This window comes from Urocampus carinirostris, chromosome 19 (assembly GCF_059441175.1).
Source record: "Urocampus carinirostris isolate Australia breed hairy pipefish chromosome 19, RoL_Ucar_1.0, whole genome shotgun sequence".
Lineage (NCBI taxonomy): Eukaryota > Metazoa > Chordata > Actinopteri > Syngnathiformes > Syngnathidae > Urocampus > Urocampus carinirostris.
Window position 1 is genome coordinate 6,227,685 of NC_142367.1, and position 22,291 is coordinate 6,249,975.

General features: G+C 40.2%; 1 protein-coding gene across 1 annotated transcript; it reads right to left on the reverse strand.

Moving 5' to 3' along the window:
- Positions 1-1,495: 1,495 nt before the first annotated feature.
- minpp1b (multiple inositol-polyphosphate phosphatase 1b) lies at positions 1,496-18,089 on the reverse strand. The gene is made up of 7 exons (XM_088324035.1): positions 17,490-18,089; positions 15,055-15,246; positions 10,386-10,580; positions 10,217-10,314; positions 8,731-8,861; positions 7,677-7,810; positions 1,496-4,470 (listed from the first exon to the last, which is right to left on the reverse strand). Exons 1-7 carry the CDS (start codon positions 17,914-17,916, stop codon positions 4,217-4,219), a joined length of 1,431 nt encoding a protein of 476 aa, XP_088180161.1. The 5' UTR covers positions 17,917-18,089; the 3' UTR covers positions 1,496-4,216.
- Positions 18,090-22,291: the final 4,202 nt, after the last annotated feature.

The following is a 22,291-nucleotide window of genomic DNA, read 5'->3' on the forward strand; positions in this document are numbered from 1 at the left end:
ATTTAGGTATTACATGTTTATTTTTAGGCATATATTTGTAACTATGGTATGCCGGGAGAACAACAGCAGACAGGAAAAACATACAGAGAGTAATCAATAACGCTCGGAAGTTCATTGGCTGCTCTCTGCCCAGTCTGAAGGACATGGTTAGGCCATCAAAACTCTTCTCACCCCAGCCATCGTCTCTTTAACCTCTGGTAGGTGCTACTACAATTCCCTTGAAAAAAAGGACCAACAGGCTCAGTGACAGTTTCTTCTCCATGGCCATCATCACTCGAAACAAGTGTGAAAATCTTTGAAAGTATATATCTTGCGACTCATTTGGGAATCATTTTGTTGCAGCCTAATGTTATCGTACAACTTTTCATGGCATGACTGACGCAATGCACTATTCCTTTCGGTGTATTTTTATTATGACGTTAAAAGAGCATGTACACCTAAGGCCAGTCTCTAAGCACTGCCTTGTAAATATTTCCTCCTTTTATCTTATTTTTCTATTTTAAGCCTCTTCAACCTGCTGCTTTCACGGAAGATTGCAGAACCAGCAGGCTCAAGGACAGCTTCTCCCATTAAGCTGTTATGACTCTGAAGTCTCTCCTACTACCTATCTGCCTTCTGACGATTCAATGCAAAACTGATCTATTTAGGTTTCAGCTATACTTTGCACATTTTTAAAATCTAAACTTTATATATATATCTATATTCTTACATTTGTTTTTGACCTTGCTGCTGTGTTATTTTTATTGTGCCCTATTTATTGCATGTTTGTGCACAGGGAAGAGAAAATTTAATCTGTGCTTAAAGGCTAACATATTTACCCCTGAGTGTGATGTCTAATCCTGTTGCACACAATGTTTCTCAACTTTGATATCATTGACAATAAAGATAATTTTATTCTGTTCCATTTATACTTTCATTTCTACCTATTCGATGGGTCCTCCAGTTTAACCTTCCGTCATCCCTTGTGTGTGGTATTTTTAAGTTTAGTGCCCTTAAAGGCTGGGTGTGTAACTTGGTGTCCTTAAAAAGTTCAAAATTAAATATTTTTTATATTAAGAATGTGTTCACAGTGCTTCTCTGAGTTCAAAGAGCCATTATATATTTTTCCATCGCGCTTATCTGCTTTTATCTTACTTTTACCCTCAGTGTTCCAGCCATGCATCGCATTACGCTGAAGGGAAGGAGGCGGGAGGAGGGGGGCTGGAGGAACAGTTATGTTACACTCGAGGCTGTTTTCTATCGTTCCACGATGAAAAAGGTGAAAGTAAGAAAAGGTCTTAAAATACGTAGTCTAAATGCTAATCCAAACCTTAAAAAAAAGATAAAAAAGAGTTTTTTTTAGCGAGTCTAAAAATTTCACAAACTTACATGCGCAACACAAGGAGTTGCAGTGAAGATGGCTTCAGCAATTTTAAAGTTACATAAACCTCCTTTAACAAGAAAAGCGTTCCTGTATTTTTTCAAACCACTTTCCATCTTTCAAAGAAGACATCAATTAAAAAGCTCTCAGCTTTATTTCACAATTCATCAGGAAACAGCATTGGCACATCTCAAATGATTACCGTAATAATTCAAGTATTTTAAGAAGAAAATAACAAAGGATTGGATTTTCACTCTTGTCCCATGACCTCTCAAACCCCCAATAAATGAAATTAAAAAGAAAATCCAGGCCCATAACTATTAACAAAGCATGCCCTATAAAAACCTTGGGGAAATCAAGTCCCACTTCAATTCTGCTCTCAGGGTTCGTACACCGTTTTAATGGACAAATTCAAGCACTTTTTAAGGACTTTCAAAGCCAATGTTTCAATTTCTCCAGTACCATTAATGAAATCTGGTATGAATCATGTGTTTTTGCAGATCCACAAATATATACACAATTTACATGAGTTATTTTTAGTCTTGTTTGTGCATTTTATCAAAAAAGGGAATTTTAGATCATGAGTAAATATCCATCTATCTACCCTAGTCATATCCTTTGAGAAGGGTGACCGATAGCAAGATAAACACATACACAAAAACAACGAAAGGAAAAAAGGAAAATGTAGGAAAAAACAAAAAATGTGACCATGGCCAACCCAAATGCCCCAACACCGAAACAAGTTAAGCACCTCGGCACCCAAGTTGGTAATGCTTTCGTCCCTCCAGATGAAACAGGACACGAGAAAGCGGCCATGTCACTCGGGTCAGGGTGTCACAACCCACTCTTCTGTTTATCGGCAGGGCCCGACAGCTTTCACTGATTTACCCCGGCTGCATCATAGAGAATTTACAATATGCATGTACATATTTTTGAAACAAATCTCTCCCCCATATAGGTGCTGGATAAAAGTGACGATAATATGTAGTTTACTTTTTCAGTTGCAGGAAGTTACATGATAATTTACCATTGGGAAATGCAACCTTGATTTTTTGCAAAGCCAACAATAAATGTCCATAATTGACATGTAATCCAATACAGATTTCATATTGCCCTGTTTTAGGTGTAGCATGCACCTGTCCTCTTCGACACAACCCATAGGAGGTGGTGACGCTTCATAGATACAAACCAACGTCAGCTCCCGTTAATTACGAGGGAGGTCCACATAGTCAGAATGCCAGGAAACATGGCAACAATTTCAAACATTTGCAAGCACTTCACCCAAAATGTAAGTACTTTCAAACCTTGAAAGCGCAATATCAAAACTCAAGCATTGACAAGTAATTCATCCGTAAGAACCCTGTTAAAAAAATGACAAAGGATTGGAGTTTCACACTTCACCTCTAAGATAAATAAATAAAACCGTAAACAAAAAAACAATCCCATTTTGTCCAAGTCCCAAAACTATAAATCATGCCAAACCTTTGGGAAAACATGTCCTATTCTATTGTGCTCTTATTCAAAAGGACCCTAAAATTTGAGAGTTAGAAAACCCTCAGTTATTGTTTTCTTTTCTTAGCATTTATTTGCAAAGGCAATGCCCATGACCCACTGAAAACGGGTCTGCAACCCACTTTGGTTTCCAACCCACCAGTTAAGAAGCACTGATTTATACAGTTTTAACCCTTCTGTTGTCTTCCGGTTAAAATGACACAACACTGTCAGAAAAATACACCTAAATGATATTTTATTGATCAGGTGAATTGGCCGGTCCAAATTGTCCCTAGGTGTGAATGAGCAAGTGAAATGTTTGTCTCTGTGTGCCCTGCGACTGCCTGGCAACCAGTTGTGTGTGTCCCCTGCCCACTGACCGAAATCGGCTGGGATGGGCTCCAGTACCCCCGCGAGCCTACTGAGGATAAGCGGTGCAGATAATGGATGGATGGATATTTTATTCAATTTTAAATGTGATGACTATTGTTGATTGATCACAGCAGTAGACGAATGAACTGTTTTTAATTCCCATTTCTATGTAAGCAGATATAAACAAGAAGTACAAGGTGGTCCTTAATGCTCTTGTTATCCTCATATTAAGGACCTTTTTTGTACTTTTTTATACACTTAAATGGAAATTTGAATTTAAAAAAAAACATGTCATTTTTTTATACTGTTGGGACCAGTCTAGGAAAACTCACCATATTTATAGTTGAATAAAATATAAGGGATTGTTCCCTGGGTTTTTAACAACAGAGTGGCGGGTCATTTTGACCCGAGGACGACAATAGAGTTAAAATCAGGACAACACGATCATCAACGTTGGATCGACAACCAATTTATCTGATTTTTTCCCCCTCTGTTGTTTCAATTTCACCACTTAAGAAAAGAAACACAGCTCTAGTTCTTAAAGCCCCAGTGTGTAATATTTGACCACTAGATGTCACTGTATAATCTAATGTGTACAAAAATCTGTATTAAGAGCACAGCAAGATGGTAGACCAACATGGCGGCGACTCCTAGGTAGGTATTCCACTATGTATAAAAAAAAACAATTTCTCCACCTAAAGTTTTAAAAAAAAATCAACATTGCTATAATTCATGTATTTTTGCCTTGTATTCAAAACAACGTTTTGTTTTTTACCGTTTTTTTTAATTTTATGTACCACTATGAGGCACTAAATATTACACACAGTCCCATTAGCCCTTCTTAGCATGTGACCCGAACAAGCATTTGAGACATTCGTCAATGTGATGGTGCAGCGGCAACAATGCGCCGGTTGTGGCGATATGAAAACCACACATCGGCCTCCAAATCGGAATAGTGTGGGCCACCTTTTTCTAAGTGGCCATTGCAGGAAATCAGAGCTCGGTGTTGGGTTGGCGCCCAACAGCCACGCCCCTGCACGCCTCATGATAGTCGCATCCATCCAGTAGGTGGCGGTACGCCACTCTTACGTCTCGGTAGAGTGGCGCGTCCTCGTGGGGCAAGCCCGGGAATCGAACAGGCACTTCGTTGACCAGCATCTGAAGGCGGGGTCCTCGCGCGCAGTCCAATAGAACGAAAACCACGTTGGCTGCGTAGGGCACCAGCAAGCTAGAGCGGAATAGGCGACCTGGGGATCAACACAGGAGAGTCAAATGGGTTAGAGCGCGGGTCAGAGTCAAGGCCTGTGTGGCGCATCCGGGCCCCAGGAAGGTTTTCGTCGGCCCAAGATAATCTTGATTCATTACGGCATCATACACCTGGAACTGTTTTCACTGTATGTTATTTCTCCTTGAACTTTATTTTATTGTTGTTTAGTGTACTGACACCACAATCATGTTTTTCTTGCTCATGAATCGCCTTCAAAGTCATGTGACCACAAAACCACATTTTTTATACAACAAAAGACGAGTCAATCGCTAATATGTCTTCTTTAATAGGCCTTTTATGGGTTAACAAACTTCTGACTGCGTTGTTTATTTTTAATAACAGAAATTTCACTGGGTTATTAGTAGATGAGATTAAAATTGTATTTCAATAAATTCACATCAAAAAGATATCTAAAGTTAAACAGGCAGGTTAAATTGGTTGATGTTGATATAGTCTATGTCATTTTATTATTCCACTATTATTCAAGAACAGTTTGAGCGCTGTGGTTAGCGCGTGTGCAGCACAGTTCTAAGGTCATGATATCGAACCTTCCTGTGTGGAGTTTGCATGTTCTCCCTGTGCTTGCGTGGGTTTCCTCCGGGCACTCCAGTTTCCTCCCACATTCCAAAAACATGCATTTCAGGTGAATTGAATGGTCCGAATTGTCCCTAGGTGTGAATGAGCGAGTGAGTTTTCTGTCCCTGTGTGTGCCCTGCGACAGGCTGTTGAGGGTGTCCCCTGCCCACTGCCCAAAGATACCCGGGATGGGCTCCAGCACCCCCGCAACCCTACTGAGGATAAGCATTGCAGATAATGGATGGATGTTTGAATGCCGTCGTTCTCAAAATACAAATATTTATTTTTCTATAAGAGATATAAGTACAGAGGTTCCTCTACTTACAAATGTCTCAACATACAAAAATTTCAGGTTACAAGGTACCTGAACGGGAGCACATTGCAAAGTCAAAAATACAGTACAGTGCGCAGAGCCATTCGCCGCTCCCAGAGTTCTACCTGCCAACCCAATGCCTATGCATGAATTTTTATTATTACCTTTATCCTTTTTTTTTTTTTTTTTTTTTAAACATCATGTGCCTCTCCATTATGTGTTTATTACACAGTAACCTAATTTTAACATGTATTTGTTTGAAGTTCTGTTGCTTTATTATGATTTGTTCAAAAATTATCATACTTTTGCAGGGCTTGGAACGGATTAACACATTTACTTTTAAAAAGCGTCTCTACTTACAAATGTTACAGCTTATAAAGCTACTCCCAGAACGGGTTCAATTCTTAAGTAGAGGTACCAGTGTATATAGTGAATAGGAAACCCATTACTAATGATTTTATGTATCGTATTCTGGAGAAGAAAAAAAAAACAATTTAAAATACAGCAAAATAAAAAAGTAATTAAAATAAGCAAATAATGTACCAATATTGTAAGACGCATTTTGTATTTTTTGCACTATAATTGAGTGTGTAAGCTTGCAGTGTCAACTGGCATACTCAATTATGTGAGGAATCACAAATGAATCAATGTTTTATTTTTGTTGCTGCCCGTCAATGCCAAGTTCCAGCTCATTTGTGACGAGCGAAATGTTGCCGTACACCTAAAAAAGACGGCAACCAGATGATAAAGGTGCTATATCTGAGTCAGATCAGAAGGATTTTCCTCTTAGTGGTAACGACCGAAACCGATACTATCTGCTTTATGTAGGGGAGCAAGTTTTTTTTTATTTTTTTTTAACAGCCTGTAGAAGGATGGATGCTGCCAGGCTGTACTTGCCCAAAACACACCACAGTAAGTGGTGCCCCGATGATCCTGGTGATTAAGGGATCGGTGAGCTGTGAGTGATTGATAGAAAATTTGCTAGTACAGTGGGACCTCGGTTTTCGAACGCCTCTCAGTTCGAACAAATCGGAGTCCGACCCAAAATTTCGAGAAATTCTTGCTTCGCTGTTCGGTCAAAAAAAATCGGAGTTCGAACGCCGGTAATGCGTGAGTGCGTACGCTAGGGTGCAATGCTGAGCGGCGTACGGGTGTTGATCGCTCTTTTCGTGACCAACTGTTATCACGTGCGCACTTGCTTCTTTTTGTTTTCACTTTTATTATAGGTGTACGAAGTGTTCTAGCCCCTAATTATGCCTCCGAAAAAAGTCAGTGCATGCAGCAAAGTTGCTACAGGTGAAAAAAAGAAAAGTAGTGCGTACAACTATTGCATTTAAGAAAGAAATAATAGCAAAATATGAAGGAGGTGTGCAAAGTCTGATCTTGCCTGCGCCTTCTGCTGACCACCACAAAGGTAAGAAATCCCAATCATAATTATTTTCTTTATCCTTTTTTTTTTAATTTTTACACGTTCATGTTAGCGTGATCTTACGTACGGAAGATTACGATAACGCTAACGTACGATTAGCCTGGGTTAGCTTCATGTTTACGTTCATGGTAAACATTCAGGGTGTTGGAACGGAGCCCAACATTGTGGGTGTTGGGACGGAGCCCCCTTTCCAATGAACCGCTCACCACTTGTTGTGGAGACCGGGTGCTAAATGACTTGTAATTGACCTGAATTTTTTATTTTTACACGTTCATGTTAGCGTAATCTTTTGTACGGAAGATTACGATAACGCGAACGTACGATTAGCCTGGGTTAGCTTTAAGTTTATGTTAAACACCCAAGGTAAACATTCAGGGTGTTGGAACGGATTAAAACAATTTACATTATTTTTAATGGGAAAAACGATTTCGGTGATCGAACAAATCGGTTTTCGAACAGGGTTCTGGAACGGATTATGGTCGAGAACCGAGGTTCCACTGTACTGTAAATTCCGGACTACTAGCTGCTACTTTCTTTTTACATTCTAAACACTGCGGCTTACAATACGATGCGCTCACTTTTCTCTTTCTCTCCCGCTTTTCTCATTGTTTTCTATTTTTTTCTCTTTTTCCCTCTCAGTCCCTCTTTCTCATTTTTCCCTATGTTCCATATTTCTCTCTCACGCTCGCCATTTGTTTTTTTTGTTCTTTCTTTCTCTCTTTCTCTTGCTTTCTCTCTCTCTCTCTCTCTCGCTCTTTCTTTCGCTTTCATCTGCTAGTCTGGCCCAGTAAGAAGTGTTTTTACCATGTGGGCCCCGAGCTAAAGAGTTTGACACCTTTCAGCTACAGTAAGACAGGACGATTCTTACCATGCTGCGTCTGGTAGTTGTCTGCAGTAGGCGGAACCTCATCCTTATAGAGGCCCAATAGGCCGAGGAACGGCAGGAGTGTCTCGGCATGGCCAATAAGGATGGAGGCGGGATCAGGGGGTGTGTCGGTGGCCCTGTGGACAAATCACTTGGCATCAAAAGGCCACTGCCCATCCTGGGGCTCACTGTCTAGTAGAGCTGCAACACAACTATTTTAATAGTCAAAGAGTCTCAGATGATAAAACTATTAGTCAAATAATTGGATATTTATCAATTTTTTCCTCAAATTTAGCATTACGTTGAATTATGTGGAAAAATACAATAAACATAAGAAAAATGGGTACAAAGAAAAATACATATTTAATTGCAGTGTTTTTAAATGTTTTTTGAGCCAAGGCACATTTCTTTAATTGAAAGAAATGTCACGACACACCACCAGTCGGTACCTTTGAATCCGCTGTAAGAGTAAATCCAAATGAAAGCTAGCTTACACTAGACTGCTTAGCGGAACTGACCCTTGTTGTTTCTTCTTTGGACTGCATGCATTGGATTTCAAATACTATTTTCAGGCAGTCTGGCACAACGCTTGAGCTCTAATTTCGTAGCGAAATGTACTCGCATAAATTGTACATTGCATGTCATCAAAACCATATTGCTTAAATGTTACTTAAATCTTAGCGAGTCGGACCTAGTTTTGTTCATCTGTCTGACATGCTTTCTATTTGAATGTTTGTGCGACACTGAAATACTCCTATCAAATGCAAGTAGTCTTTTTGTTTGCTGTATCCAGGATTAAATGCTCAAAAACTTGAAGAAAGTTGGTATGTGTATATGATGCAGATGCCGTAATTACTGTTTGTTAACACTTGAGAAATAGTTGCTCATGCGCAATAGTGTCTATCAGCAGAGATTGTAATCATGTAAGAGGCCTTACGCTGTTGGAAAAAACGTGTATGACGACAATAGTCGACAATGGAGTTCAAGGTCGAACATTTCTATTATGACCTTCTATCGACAACGTCAAGTGATCTTAATATCGAGGCTGCAAACTGACCTGCGAGGCCATCCGGCCTTGTCGAGGGTCCTGAAAACGTGATGGAAAAGCGGGCAACTGGCAAGCAGGTTGATGGCGTGGCCGTGCGCCCGCTTCCAGAACAATTTTAGGTCACACTTATACTCCAGGACCTACCGGAACAGGAACGAGCGCATTAGCTCCAATATTATGGCGAACTCAAAACAGTGAAGCACTGCCACCTAGTGGAAGTTATGCAGCACTTACCGTACAGTCCAGACTAGAAGCTGCTACTTTTTTGCTACATCTTGAACACTGCTGCTTTAAAAACGGTGTGGCTTGTTCTAATTTTCGTGGCTGCACAGAAGAAAACTACGAGCTGCTCTTTTCCATGACGCATGCACTCTAAATACAAAACATGTATGACGCCCGTCTATAGGGGAACATGGTAGGGTTCGTACACCTGTTTCATGGCCAAAATTAAACACTTTTTAAGGATTTCTAAGACAATTTTCCATATTCTCCAGGCCTATTAATGAAGAAATCTGGTGTGAATTATGTATTTTGCGGAGCCTCAATTATATCTGTGATTTACATATGCAATTGTTAATTTTGTGTGTGCATTTATCAATAAATATAATCTTTAGATCTTGAATGAATCGCAAATATATCATGGATTTGTGGGTCTGAACAAGACACGTGTAAGTATTTTTGGGACAAATCTCTCCCTATATTGGTGTTGGGTAAAGATGACAGTATGTAACTTACATTTTTAGTTGCTGAAAGTTCTTCCCATTACAACTTACCACTTGGGAATCCTACCTTTATTTAATGCATGGCCCATTATTGATATGTAATCCTTGCAGCAAAGCCACGAGAGAGCAGTGTTGGCGTAATTTTTAAGCAGACTTGTTGAGAAACATGGCAACTATTTCAAGCATTTACAAGCACTTTACTCAACATTCAAGAACTTTTCAATCAAATCTCAAGCATTTTAAAGACTTTCAAGCACCCGTACAAACACCTGGGAGAAATTAGTCCATGTTTTGGCCAACATTATCCATATTACACCTAGCAGGAACAGGTTTGACAATACTTTTTTAAATATTCATAACAAAGTCTTTTTCACCCACAAATCAAGTCTGAAAATGTTTACATCGAATTGGAGTTGAAGTTATCAATCAAAATGTTTTGACAATTTCCCATGTCGTTGGTATGGCCAGGCTCAAAATATAAGAAAAGTACATGAATGAGTTCATTTGTATGGTTGTTTAAGATTTAAATCCAGTACAGCCTGTACAAAGACAACATTGAGTTTCGTTTTTAAATTTGAGCATGCAGCTTTTAAATCAGGTGCACTGTGTAGTCCAGAATTTACGCTAAAGTTATTTCCCAACCCCTCCAAAAATTCCCAGCAGCATCAGATCATGCAAAAATGATCCGAAGGGGGTAAACCTCTCAACAGCTCTCTCAAAAAACAATTTAGCAGCATTTTTTATTTTTTTATTTTGGTGTAATCCGGGGTTACCTTTGCATCTTCCGGCTCAAACAGTAAGCACCATGGGGAGTGCTCGGACTTGATGGCCAGCTCGTACGAGCAAAGGAAGAAGGCGGCCTCCATCAGATCTGCGAGAGACGGACTTGGTAATCATTTCCGGTTCCTTTGCCTTCAGGTGGAGAAACATCGCCACGGTAACCTGGCGTGAAGTCGCTGAGAGGAAGACCCAATTTGTCAGCCACTTTCTTCCTCACTGCCTCCATCTCCTGGCCTTGTTTGAACTTGTGGACTTCTGCCAGCGCTGTTCGGTTCTTCTCCACGCCCTCCACGTAACTGTTGCAACTTTCAAAGGCACGCAGCAGCCCATCATCCACCTGGTGGCGATAGTGCACCGCTAACAGGCAGTGTGACAAAAAAAAAAAAAAGTTAAAAGTTGAGGACATCAATGTCACACTATTAGATAAAGCAGCAAATATATACAGTACAGACGCTCCCCTACTTACAACCATTCGACTTACGTAAAATGGTAGATACGAACATTTTTAGATTTTGTATTGTGTGCACCTTTTTCCGAGTACAGGACATTACTGTAGTGCTTATTTCCACCGCTACCAGCGTGGGATGGCGCTGTGGGGTGTCACCCAGCATCCACCCCAAAGAAGAAATCCGGCTTCTACTTCCTAGTACGAGTGTAAACGTACAGTATTATGTGTGTTGTATCTCTAGCACATTAAGAGCTTTGACGTTTTTATTGTTTAATATCTCGTGTATCCGTTCAATATGGTTAGTGTGAAGTGTAAAGACGAGGCGAGCCGTTTCTTTTCAAATAAAAGTGGAACAAGAAAGCTTGATCCGATTGAGAATATACGAACAAATTCAACTTGCGAACGTCGTCTCGTTCGTAAGTAGGGCAGCGTCTGTAATTCCTTACCTGTATCGCTGTTTAATTTTTATGGTTTTGCCATTTTGTGGATTTTCATTGTGCATAGTGTTCTGCATTCTAATTAGCTTAACAGTCACCCACAGTCACCTTTTCTGCTGTGTGTCAATAATAGGGCTGTAACCAACTATTATTTTAATAATCAATTAATCGATTCTTTATTCTTTTGATTAACTGATTAATCGAATTTTTCATTTAAAAAAACAGATCTTTTAATTTCATCCTAAATTCAAATATTAAAGTTTTGGACGGATAGAAAAATAGTGCAGTGATATAATATTAAGTGTTTGCCAAATAAATTAATGATAAAGAAAAATACATACAAATGTATGCTAACCTACCATGTCCCTGTCTGGTTTAGCCCATTGAGTGCTCTGTGTTATTTTTGCCCGTGGGCCCCATTTTGGCTGCTCGCCATTTGTTGAACAATTGCTACACCCATCTGCGACAAAACACCTAGCCATTCTCCGCAAAAACTACCAAAACTTGGCTGAAACCACTCAAAACCTTTTCGTTAACATGTAAACCTAGGAAGCTGGTGTGCTTCACATAACTTCATAGTTTAGGAAGTGAAAGACGAGACAGGCTCTCTTCAAAATGCATTATCTCTGAAAATAATTTGAAAATACCAATGACATTATATATATATACAGGGATCAGAATGGAGATTTTCATTTTCAGCTGAAATAGCCAGGGTCCAGGAATAAAACAGGGCGGACCAATTTTTCTAACGGCCGCCAGGATGCGCCAGAGCAATAAAGGAAAGAGTGAGACAGTCGGATTTTGAATTTGTTTGCTACGCAAGAGAAAAAGTGAAAAAGTCGGAATGCCTTTGGGGTTCAAAAACAGCGGAAATCCGCGGATCCGCGGAAAATTCTGATCCCTGTATATATATACTGGACTGTCTCAGAAAATTAGAATATTGTGATAAAGTTCTTTATTTTCTGTAATGCAATTAAAAAAACAAAAATGTCATACATTCTGGATTCATTACACATCAACTGAACTATTTCAAGCCTTTTATTATTTTAATATTGCTGAATTTGGCTTACAGCTTAAGAAAACTCAAAAATCCTATCTCAAAATATTAGAATATCATGAAAAAGTATACAAGTAGGCTATTTAACTAATCACCTGAATCATCTAATTAACTCGAAACACCTTGCGAGGGTTTCCTGAGCCTTAAAAACACTCAGCTTGGTTCAGTAAACTAAATCACTGCTGATCTGACTGCTGTCCAGAGGACCATCATTGATACCCTCCATCAGGAGGGTAAGACACAAAAAGAAATTTCTCAAAGAGCAGGCTATTCACAGTGCAGTTTCAAAGCATATCCACAAAAAGTCTGTTGGAAGGGAAAAATGTGGCCGGAAACGCTGCACAACCAAGAGAGATGACCGCAGCCTTAACAAAATTGTGAAGAAGAGCCGCTTCCAGAATTTGAGGGAGCTTCAAAGACAGTGGGCTGAAGCTGGAGTCCAGGTATCAAAAGCCACAGTTCACAGACGTGTCCGGGAAATGGGCTACAATAGCCGTATTCCCATGGTCAAGCCACTTCTGAACTCAAGACAACGGAAGAAGCGTCTGACTTGGGCAAAAGAAAAAGCACTGGACAGTTGCAGAGTGGTCCAAAGTCCTCTTTTCAGACGAAAGCAAGTTTTGCATTTCATTTGGAAGTCAAGGCGCCAGAGTCTGGAGAAAGGCTGGAGAGGAGCAAAATCCAAGTTGCTTGAAATCCAGTGTGAAGTTCCCACAGTCAGCAATGGTTTGGGGAGCCATGTCAGCTGCTGGTGTTGGTCCACTGTGTTTCATCAAGTCCAGAGTAAATGCAACTGTGTACCAAGAGATTTTAGAGCACTACATTCTTCCATCTGCTGAAAAGCTCTATGGAGATGAGTATTTCATTTTCCAGCATGATCTGGCACCTGCCCACAGTGCCAAAACCACCAGTAACTGGTGCACTGACCATGGCATCACTGTCCTTGATTGGCCTGCTAATTCCCCTGACCTGAACCCCATCGAGAATTTGTGGGGTATAGTTAAGAAGATGAAAGACACCAGACCTACAAATGCAAATGAGCTGAAGGCCGCTATCGAAGCATCCTGGGCATCAATAACACCTCAGCAATGCCACAGGCTGATTGCCTCCATGCCACGCCGGATTGATGCAGTAATCCGTGGAAAAGGATTCCCAACCAAGTACTGAGTGCATCCATGGACATTTTCAAATGTTTGATTTAGTTTTGCTGTTATAAAATTATTTTTTTTACTTGGTCTGAGGAAGTATTCTAATATTTTGAGACAGGATTTTTGAGTTTTTTTCAGCTGTAAGCCAAAATCAGCAATATTCAAATAATAAAAGGCTTGAAATAGTTCAGTTGATGTGTAATGAATCCAGAATGTATAACATTTTTGTTTTTTTAATTGCATTACAGAAAATAAAGAACTTTATCACAATATTCTAATTTTCTGAGACAGTCCAGTATATATATATATATATATATATATATATATTCAAGCCTCAGCCCAGTCATACCTTAGACTTACAACATTGGTACTCATTGCCTCCCTGCTTGGCGCTCAGCATTAGGGGTTGGAATTGGGGGGTTTGGTCACCTAATGACTCCCAACACATCAGTTGGGTTGAGCGAGGGGGCTGGGAATCCCCTCCTCTGTATCAATCTCCCAGAAAGAGTAAGGAATGTGTTCTTGACTCTAGCCACCTCCCACTAGGGCACAGGTGTCAAACAGGCAGCCCACGGGCCAGATCAGGCCCGTTAAGGGATTGAATCCAGCCCGCGAGACAACGCAAAGGCAAGCACAAGAGAAAAACGAGGTGCAGGAATTATGGTTCACTTGATGTTGCCTCTTACAAAGACGCTGTAGTTGTATTTCTTTCTCTCTCGCTCTCTTCTTCCCTTTTTCTATCACTCTCTATCTCTCTCTCTTACTCTTTCTGTCTCTCTTTTTCTCTTTCTTTGTTCCTTCTTGTCTCTTTCTTTTTCTGTGTCTTTTTAACTTCTTTTGCTCTTTCTTCGTTTTTTCCTTTTCTCTCTCTTATCTTTCTTTCTCTCTTTTTCTTGCTCTCCCCTTCTATCTTTTTCTCCTATTTTCTCTCCTCTCTTTCTCACTTTCAATGACTCTTTGGATCTCTTTCTTTCTCTGTTTCCTTCCCCCTCTCTCACTATTCCTCTTTTTGTCTCTTTTGTTCTCCCTCTCCTTCTCCCTCTCACTCTCTCTCTTCCTCTCTTCTTCTTTCTCTTTCTCCCTTTCTCTTTCCTTGTCCCACACTCTGTTTTTCTCTCCCTCTCTTTCTCTTATTTCTTTCTCTCTTTATTTCTTTCTCCTCAATCGAAAAGTCCGGCCCCCGAGAGAATGTTTGTTCTATCGTGTGGCCCCAGAGTTAAAATGAGTTTGACACCCCTGCACTAGGGGGATATGGCTCCGGTATATATATATATATATATATATATATATATATATATATATATATATAATGCAAAAAAAACATGGGCTATTTTCACACATTTTGTATGATTTTGTATGATTTAGAATTTGGGAATCCCTTAATGAACGTGTATCCCTTAGACATAGTCAAATAAAATCTTTTGTCATCTTTTTGTGGGTTTGGGTTGGTGTTTGGACTGTATTTGAAACATGTATTTTCTTACTTTCACTATTTTTATGCTAGACAAACAAAAAATGATTATGAGGATAAAGTAACTTTTAATGTTTAATAGAAGGTTTAATAAATATAGGTTCCTAGTTCACGGATTTAACGGTCTCGGGTCCTTTTTGGAAAGCAACACTTAATTTTCTATTTTCAGCACTCTAAACGTGAATCTTGATACAAAACAATACAGCATTTATGACAATGTAGCCTAGAATTGATCATGTAATAAAAAAGAGAACAGAAAAGGGTCCTTACGTGTTATGTTGGCCTTATAGTAAAGTCCTTCTTGGAAGGCCTCAGCACTGCTAATGCATCGATGCTTAGAGCTAGTCAGCACGTGGATGCGTTCCCCACGCAATGATTCCTCCCCCAACAAGGACGGGAACAAAGTGGACAGTCGCGTGGCCAATTGTCGCAGGTCCTCTCGGCCTTTGGCTACCAGCTGACCTGCAAAGAGTTCACAATAACAAAATGACTCCTTAGCAAATAGCACCTATTTTAACATGCTGTCAGGGTCTGACCATAGCGGGTAACCAAAAAGTTCATGACTGATTTGTAAAATGCAGTAGTGGGCCATCAGGACCAGCAAGGCCTTCTCTGCTGGCCTAACATAACCAGACATCATCATAATTGTAACAAAAGTCAATTTCATTTTAAATGTATTACTCAAAAGTGTATACAATACATGTTTATAATAATAGTGCTGAGAAAAGGTGTTTGCACCCTTCCTGATTTCTGTGTTATTTGCATATTTATCACACAAAGTTTTAAGATCATCAGGGCAATTTTGATATCTCACAGAGACAACCCCAGGGAATACAATATGTAGTTTTAAAATATTGATTACATTTGTTAAGGCCCCAAAAATGCAAAAGCGATCTGGCCCTATGCGATAAAATAATTGCCTCCTGAACATGATAGCAAGTTTGGACAATTTTTGCACCGGTGATGTGTCTTTAATAACACTGTGGGGAAGAATTTTGGCCCACTCTTGCAGAATTGTTTAAAATCTGCCATATTGGAGGGTTTTAAGCATGAACTGCTCATTAAAGGGCGGCAGTAGCTCAGGAGGTAGAGCGCTCGTCTTGAAATCAAGGGATCCCAGTTCGAATCCTGGCTCGTCCAAGTTACATGTCGAAGTGTCCTTGGGTAATACACTGAACCCCCAATACCGTCAATATGAAGGTTAGCGCCTTACATGGCTGCATGGCCGCTATTGGGAAATGTGAAGCACAATGTAAAGCGCTTTGGGAAGTCATTGACTTGAAAAGCGCTATATAAATGCAGATCATTTCATTTCATTAAGGTCACAACACAGCATCTCAATTGGATTTAAATCCCGACTTTGACTTGGCCACTCCAGAATCTATGATTTTTTTTTAATTTGGAGGTAGATTTGCTTGTGTGTTCAGGATCGTTGTTCTGCTGCATGATCCAAGAGCGTTTGAGTTTGAAGGCACAAGCTGATGGCCGGACATTCTATATAAAGATCTTTTTGTAAACACCAGAATTCCTTGTTCCGTCAACCACAGGAAGTTGTCCTGGTCCTGAGGCAGCAAAGTAGCCCCAGACCAGTACACCGCCACCACCATGCTTCACTGTTGGTATGTTCTTTTTGTAAAATGATGTGCCATTTTTTCGACATATGTAACAGGCTATAAACCTTCCAAAAAGTTGCATTTTTGACTCATCAGTCCACAGAATGTTTCTCCAAAATTATTGAGGATAATCAAGATGCTTTCTGGTAGTTTGAGACAACTGTGTTCTTTTGTGACAATAGTGTTTTTTTTTGCCGATGAACACTCTCATGGATGCCATTTTTGGCAGGTGCCTTTCTTATATTGCAGTCATTAACACTGACCTTAACGAAGTCCAGCGAGGCCTGCTGTTCCTTGGATGTTCCTCCGGAACTTCTTTGGATCGTGAGATATCAGTTGTGTTCTTGAAATTTTGTGACGTACTACACTTTGTTCAAGCATTTTTGAAACAAAATGCTAGGGAGCCACTAGGGTGTGCTAAGACCTCAATATGGCTTTTGAGCAGATTTAGCATGTGGAGAGGTGCAACTTTGTTGGTGATAAAAAAACATCTTCCTCTGTTCAGCCAATCAGAATACAGAACACAATGCACGATGAAAAGTAAAAGTAGTGAACCAGCGATAACTGAAGCGTGAATTTGAGAGGTGTCTTAGGTGTTTTAAAATATTGCTAAATGTTTCCAGACGTCATATTGTGTTTTGTATCTATAATGCATGTGTTGTGGAAAAGAGCGGCTTTCCGTTTTCCTCGGTTAGGCCACGAGAAAAAGAATGAGCCGCACCTTGTAGAAAATACAGTGGTGTATATGGTAAATATAAACAGAACACTGGACAGCTGCTTAAAAACATCTAATGTCTTGGTATGAATCTGTATGACATTCCACGTCCCTCATAATCAGACATGGGGACTTGAGACTTAGTGACTTGGACTCGAGTCGACTCGAGTCGCTGTTTTTATGACTTGTGACTTGACTTGGACTTGACAATCTAAGACTCGGGACTTGACTTGTGACTTGACTTGCCCAAGAAAAAAATACTTGGGACTTACTTGGGACTTGAAGGTGAAGACTTGAGACTTACTTGAGACTTGCACATGTGTGACTTGGTCCCATGTCTGCTCATAATTATCATTCCCTCCTGCCCGAGCACTCACCATCCATATCGTCTGTGTACCACATGTCCCAGCCACGTAGGACGCCCTGCAGCCGGGTGTTGTTGTGCAACTTTCCCGGTTCTCTCTCCTGATCTTGTTGATATCGCAGCAACAGATCGCTGAGCTGGTGCATGGCGTGAATGTTCTTGACCGTCGGGTAACGGGTGCCATGACGAACGATGGCGGTCAGGTGCACCGGGGAGCAGCGCTCTTCAGCGGGAGCGCTAAGGACTGAGCGGCTGGAGGCGGCCGGGTCTGTTTGGAGCTCGGCCAGTCTCCTCCGGTAAGCGGCAGAATCTTCGTACCGGGTCTTGGAGCCGAAGAGAGCTGCAAAATTTGGCACGTCCCTAGCAGCTGCAGCAGCTGTCGAGCAGCGATGGCGGCTTGCTAAAACCACCAAGACGACAACGGAGGTGAGAAGGGACATTTTTTAGGAATAATAAACCTTTCAGTGGTCTCCCTGTGCGGGTTGTGTCTCTCTTAGAACTCGTTTGACTAGCTTCAAAATGGCGAGTTTGTTTCATATACATGAACAGTTTTCTCAAACTGGAATTGTAAACCACTGTCAGCCATTGTTCTTTTACTTCATCTTGGAGTTCAAAGGCGGCTGGTATTCATGACTTAGGTGCATTACCGCCCCCTATGGTTACAGATACGTGTTAGTGATGTGGCGTTAGCGAACAAAACGACTCAAAAAATAAACCACGGGAGCCGGCTCCCTGCCAATCAAGAGCCCGTTCCGTTCTAAATGTTTTTTCTTTATTTTCTTTAATACTTTTCTCTTCGTTGTTTAATTATTTTCCCCCTAGCTTTTTACCTTTTTTTTAATTTATTTTTTTATTTTTCTTCTACGTTTTGTTTCCTTTTCCCTAGCCCTTTATTTCTTTTTACTGGCTTCTTTCGTATTTTTTTCCCTCTCCATTCCCTTTTTTCGTTTTTCTTTTCTTCTTTTGTTTATATAGATATATATTTTGTTGTTTTTCTTCTACCCCCAAGCTTTTTACTTATTTTTTCTTCTTTTTGCTATTTTCCTTTTATCTTCATATTTTGTTTCTTTTTTCTTTCTTTTTCTTCTTTTCCTTTCTTTTTCTTTTATTAGTTTTGGCGGGGGATTTCTTGCTACAAATACACCCGGCACCTTTCCAGCCACAGACTCAAAAAGAATAAATCATCGCAAACTCACCATCCGTCCCACGAGACCTTTTCTTTGTCCTTTTTTACTTATGTTCGTTTCCTTTTGGATTGCTGAACTGAACCACCGGGAAATTACTCCATGAATGTATAATAAAGATTGAAATCCCCAAAGTGTTAACTTGTAATCAAAGCATTGTGTTTTTGTGCTGTGTCATGATTCATGCGCAAGTATTTTATTGCATAACTCAATTAAATTGCCAATCAATCAATTAACCAATCGATATGGCGTCTAAAGATCTTTATTTTGTAAAGCTTCAATACCTTAGCAGGAACATCTACATGACACGCCCGCAGTAGTTAATGACATCACTGGGAATTTAAATGTTCCCCCTCTTTTGTTCCTGTGAGTGGGAGCCCAGGGGCATTCGAGCTGAGCTGGACCGCCATGACTCGCATTTCCCCCTAGACAAGGAGGACCAAGAAAGACCGAGCCAGGGGGCCACAGGGCTGGATCGTTCTGTGACTACTTCTCTCTCTTTGCTCGAGAAGCAAACGATGAGTCCAAAAAAAAGGAATAATTTTCAAACGCGCCAGTGTCCACATGATGTTTCTATTGAATAAGGTAACAACAGGTTAGAATTTCACAGATGTTTTTGGTACTCTGGGCATATTTACTCAGACACGCCATTAAATAATCTCTGATCAATTCGCTTAGTAGATTATTTTAATGTTCAATTTATTGTCAGGACCAGCACACAGGATAGACCCAATCGCGTAGATTTTTCTCATAATTTTATTGAAAGAAAGAGGAAGGGCAGCGCCCGCGATCCGATGTTCACTGGACACTGGAAGCAAGTCGCTCTAGTACTCAGATTGTGATCCTGTTAGGAATTAAACTATTAAAATGTACCGTTTACCAATTTGTTCGAATAAGTTATCTGACTCCATTAACCAAACACCACCTAACAATGCGCGCTCGTTTCTTTTTGGGAAAAGATGGACAAGGATAGCCGACATTTTCACACGCGGGCAGATTTATTATCTTAAAGTTTTAACTAAGTGAACTCCATCGAATTAGCCGAATGAGTGTCGCTCGAGTCTCCGTCAAGCCTCCTGTTTCAATCTCCCTCGATCTTCTGTAGTTCTTCTCCTGGCCCATGTTTTTTTCCACAAGCTGGTGTGCCGGCTCCTCCCATGCGCGGGCCAGGAAAAGCCCTCACGTGGCCCCACCATCTCGCCTCGATGTCTGGACCCCAAGCGATTATCAAATCAGTGCCTGGCGTCCTGCGTCTGGCCTTCTTTGTCAGAGTCCTGTTATCAACAGAACTAAACAAAACATTTGCATTCGGAAGGGCGTGACCTGTCATTGAACTTAAGCTTTCTCTGTGAAAATCTTCATTTCATTCAATGAATGTAATTTGTATAAAATCTTTTATAGTGAAATGTATAAAATCCTTCAATCCGAACACGGAAGTGGATCTTCTGTAGCGAGCGATGGCGGTGTCAGGGAAGGAAAAACTGGTCGGTAGCCGGGATTGGGAGAGCAAGGCGTGGTCGGGATCGGAAACGAGTTCGAAGCCAGAACGGGAGAGTAGACGTAGCCGGGACAAAAAAGGTCCTAAGCCGGGACGGGAGAGCAGACGTGGTCAGGATCAAAACAGGTCGTAGCCGGAGACAAACAGGAGCAAAAGCGGGAGAGGTGGGAGTCAGGGTCGAAAAAAGGCTTGCCTAGTATACACTGAGGTTTGCAGACGGACTGACAACAGGGGATTGACAGGATCAGGTTCAAATAGTGACAGGGAGCCAATCAGAACCTGCGGCGGTTGGCGCCAAATGAGCAGGCACAGCTGAGTCACATCAGTAATCATGACATTTATTAATCATTGTTTTCAACTGGGGTAGCACGGCGGCGCAGTGGTTAGCGCGTGTGCGGCACAGTTCTGAGGTTATGAGATCGGACCTTCCTGTGTGGAGTTTGCATGTTCTCCCCATGCTTGGCTTTCCTCTGGGCACTCCAGTTTCCCCCGACATTCTAAAAACATGCATGTCAGGTTAATTGGCCGGTCCAAATTGTCCCTAGGTGTGAATGAGCGAGCGAATTGTCTGTCCCTGTGTGCCCTGCGATTAGCTGGCAACCAGTTCAGGGTGTCCCCTGCCCACTGCCTGAAGATAGCTGGGATGGGCTCCCCCGTGACCCTACTGCGGATAAGCGTTCCAGATAATGGATGGATGGATGTTTTCAACTGCTGCAGAATTCCTCTCCTCTTTCCCACATGTTACCATATAATTAATTATAAATGTGAGTTTGTCTTGTCACAATGTTTCCTTTGTTTGATTGATTTTTCTATCTTGCCATGTGTAAATAAATTGTATTTGTTAGATTCAAACCACGTGTGCATTTTGTTTGTGTCCATATTTGTCTTCGGATCAATCATTCCTATCAAGTTCAATGAACTGCAAAATTGATAACTTAAAAGTAAAAATAATGATAATGTAATGAGAATTTGCTCCTTCAGACTAATTCTATTGACACGGAGAGACTGATAGAAACTAATTCTTGTGGTAGACCTTTGGCAATACCTGGTGGTTAATTTGGTAACCAAGTTCCCTTTGAAATAAAAAAAAGGAAAATAAAGTAATTTCTTCTGCAGTTTCTTCTTTTGTTTCATATTTCCTATCATTTTACTTATTTTACCTTGCTTCTTTCTTCTATTTTCTCTCCCTTTGCTTTTTAATTATATTTTCTACTTCTCATTTTAATTTTTTCGTGGGTTTTACCTTATTTTTTTGCTTTTTTCTTCATTTTCTATTTTTTCATTTATTTCTACGATTTTCTCCCAGAAGGTTCTTACTTCCTTTTTCTTTTTCTTTTTTCTACCCCCCTTATTTTCTGTTTATTTTTTTTATTGTATTTTCTATTTTTTTTACTCCTTTGACATTTCTTAATCATTCCTTTCCTCTTTTGTTTCTTCTTTCATAGCTTTGACTTTTTTTCTTGCCTTTTTGCAAATTTTTCTCTCTTTTCCCTATTTTCTTTTTTCTTTTTTTCTCTTTTTTCTTATTCTGTTTCCGTTTTGTGCTTTTTTTCCTAGCTCGTTTTCTGTCTTTTTCCTTCCTTTTACTTCTCCTTTTTCTTCTTTTGTTTGTTTTTTTCCCCTAGCGTTTAACTTTTTTTCTTCACCTTTTTCTTTTATTTATTTTTTATTTTTTTGTTTCTTTTTTCCTAATTTTTTGTCTTTTACACATTTTCCTTTTTTCCTTTTTCTTTTTTTCTCAGTTTGTTTCTTTCCGCTTTTATTTTGTTTTTTCTTTTTTTCCCCTTTTGTCTTTCTTTTACCCTCTTTATTTTTCCCTTTTTTAAACATAATGTTACATAATCATTGTACTGTATATAGTGTATATAAATTAAAGCAACAAAATTAAACCTGACGAGCCGTTTGGAAGCCGAAAAAGCCGCATCGCTGGAAATATACGGAATTCCCATCACTAATGCGAAGAAGGCGCTCTAAATTGTCGTACAAAAATGTAAGTAAGGCCTTGAAAAGGCAAACGAAAACCCTGCCATGATCTAAAAAGATTGAATATGTTTTTATCGATCCCTTTAAAAATATAAATATTTTTCAAAGAAACCTATTTGAGAGTGAACCCGCTGTGTGTGACGTCACGTT